This window comes from Notolepis coatsorum (assembly GCF_963971535.1).
Source record: "Notolepis coatsorum genome assembly, chromosome: 12".
NCBI classification, from domain to species: domain Eukaryota; kingdom Metazoa; phylum Chordata; class Actinopteri; order Aulopiformes; family Paralepididae; genus Notolepis; species Notolepis coatsorum.
Window position 1 is genome coordinate 69,539,571 of NC_140176.1, and position 2,266 is coordinate 69,541,836.

General features: G+C 55.3%; 1 protein-coding gene across 1 annotated transcript in view; it reads right to left on the bottom strand.

Annotated features, from left to right (window-relative positions):
- Nucleotides 1–345: 345 nt before the first annotated feature.
- Nucleotides 346–2,266, bottom strand: part of ptchd1 (patched domain containing 1) — a gene marked incomplete at both ends in the record, with an annotated part of 6,506 nt that continues 4,585 nt past the window's right edge. The window contains 1 exon segment of the mRNA XM_084325863.1: nucleotides 346–1,446. Within this exon segment, the coding sequence (XP_084181989.1) occupies nucleotides 346–1,446 (1,101 nt within the window).

Here is a 2,266-nt window from a genome sequence, read left to right on the forward strand (position 1 = left end):
TCTCTCTCTCTCCCTCTCTCTCTCTCTCTCTCTCCCTTTCTCTCTCTCTCTCCTCTCTCTCTATCTCCCTCTCTCTCTCCCTCTCTGCTCCTCTTTTTCTCTCTCTCTCTCTCTCTCTCTCTCTCCTCTCTCTCTCTCTCTCTCTCTCTCTCTCTCTCTCTCTCTCTCTCTCTCTCTCTCTCTCTCTCTCTCTCTCTCTCTCTTTCTCTGTCTCTCTCTCGTCAAGGATCTGTGTTTTCATCTGTAAATGCAGCATGCTCAATGACTGCTCAGCCTGCAATGGACCGATCCCTGGCTGGCGGTCACCATGGCAACCAAGGGCCATAACAACACCCCCCTGTACCGTCAGACGGTCGTGATCTGATCGACCACTCGCGTGCTGTCGTTCATCTCCACGCACTCCACCTCCTGCCTCGGCCCCTCCCCTCCCGGCCGGTCGCCCAGGCTCTTGGAGGGGGGCAGGAAGGTGAGCAGGGTGGGCAGGAAGGCCAGCGTGTGCAGCGCGGAGCATCCGGCCGTCAGCGTGAGGCAGCGGAACACCGTGTGCGTGAGGTTGGAGCGCACGCAGCCCATGGGCAGCAGGGCGGCGCTGTAGCAGATGAGCGTCTGTAGGGACGGCACCCCGTGTCTCTCCAGGGCCACTCGCACCCAGCGAGTCCGGCTGTCCCCCCGGCCCGAGGCGAAGCCGCACAGCAGGGGGCCGCTGCAGTCCGCCGTGTGGCCCAGGGCGGAGATCAGACACAGCACGGACACGCAGTCCAACTCCACGCCCCACAGGGTCATGAAGCCCAGCACCCCGAACTGGACGGACAGCAGGGTGAGGCCCAGCCACACCGACACCAGCGGCTCCACCACGGCCAGGGAGGACAGACCCAGGAGGAAGAGCACGGCCAGCAGGGAGTGTCTGAGGGGGGAGCTGATGGCCGAGGCGTAGCGGTCCAGGTACACGAAGGATGGGTTGAAGATGAGGAAGCGGACGCGTGAGGTCAGCGAGAGGCGCCGCAGCGTGTCCAGCAGCACCGACATTTCCTCACGCTTGTTCTCCGTCGTCTTGGCGACCAGGAACACGCGGGACGCCGCCAGCTCGGGCTCCTCCCCCTGGCCGCGCTCGGCGAAGATGATGTCGTCGGCGAAGTGGGCAAACTGTGGCTCGCGGAGGAAGGACTGGCGGAGCGTGCGGGTGAAGTCCTCGCGCGATTGGCTGGTGGACTGGTTGTGCTCCAGTAGGTAGTTCAGGTAGGATTCCAGCCAACTGATTCGCTGGAAGCCTTTGGTATATTCCAACAGGTCCCGCTGTACGGAGACATTCCAATAGGGGGCGCTCTCATAGATGTAGAATCCAATGACGGGAGAGTAGGAGCTGAAATAACGCTGCTGGGCACGAGTGTACAACACCGTCGCTGTATCCATGGCAACCAAAGCACTAGGGTCCGAACCCTGGGTCACCTGTGGAGAGTAGAATCACATTCATTATAGCATAGAGAGGTTAGGTGTGAGGTTAGGGGCCGTCAGAACCAACCAACCACCCGACCCGCTATAGAGCTGCTGGTCGCAGCTTAAAATAATACGATTATTGATATGAGGTGAAGTGGGAATGCATCAGTGGTCTCTTTTTCATGATTTTGGAAGGGTGTGCCTGCAATGCAAGCCAATACTTGCCTGATTTGATGTGGTAATACTATTGTAGTGATGGTAGTATAACATAGTAGTGTAGTAAAGCTATTACACTTTTGATTCACCTTCTTCTAGCTTAATTAGAGGGTTCTATTCTAGCAGTATATAAGGCAGTCGGCAGAGTTTCCCACAGTCAGTTGTTATATTGTATAAGGGCTACTCAGGCTCACTGCATGGACGGGTACAGTCTACCGCTCTGTGAACGAGCTAAAGTACCCTGATCTAGAGTGCCCTGATCTAGAGTACCTTGATCTAGAGGACCCTGATCTAGAGTACCTTGATCTAGAGTACCCTGATCTAGAATACCTTGATCTAGAGTACCCTGATCTAGAGGTACCTGATCTAGAGTACCCTTATCTAGAGTACCTTGATCTAGAGTACCTTGATCTAGAGTACCCTGATCTAGAATACCTTGATCTAGAGTACCCTGATCTAGAGGTCCCTGATCTAGAGTACATTGATCTAGAGTACCCTGATCTAGAATACCTTGATCTAGAGGACCCTGATCTAGAGGTCCCTGATCTAGAGTACCCTTATCTAGAGTACCTTGATCTAGAGTACCCTGATCTAGAGGTCCCTGATCTAGAGTACC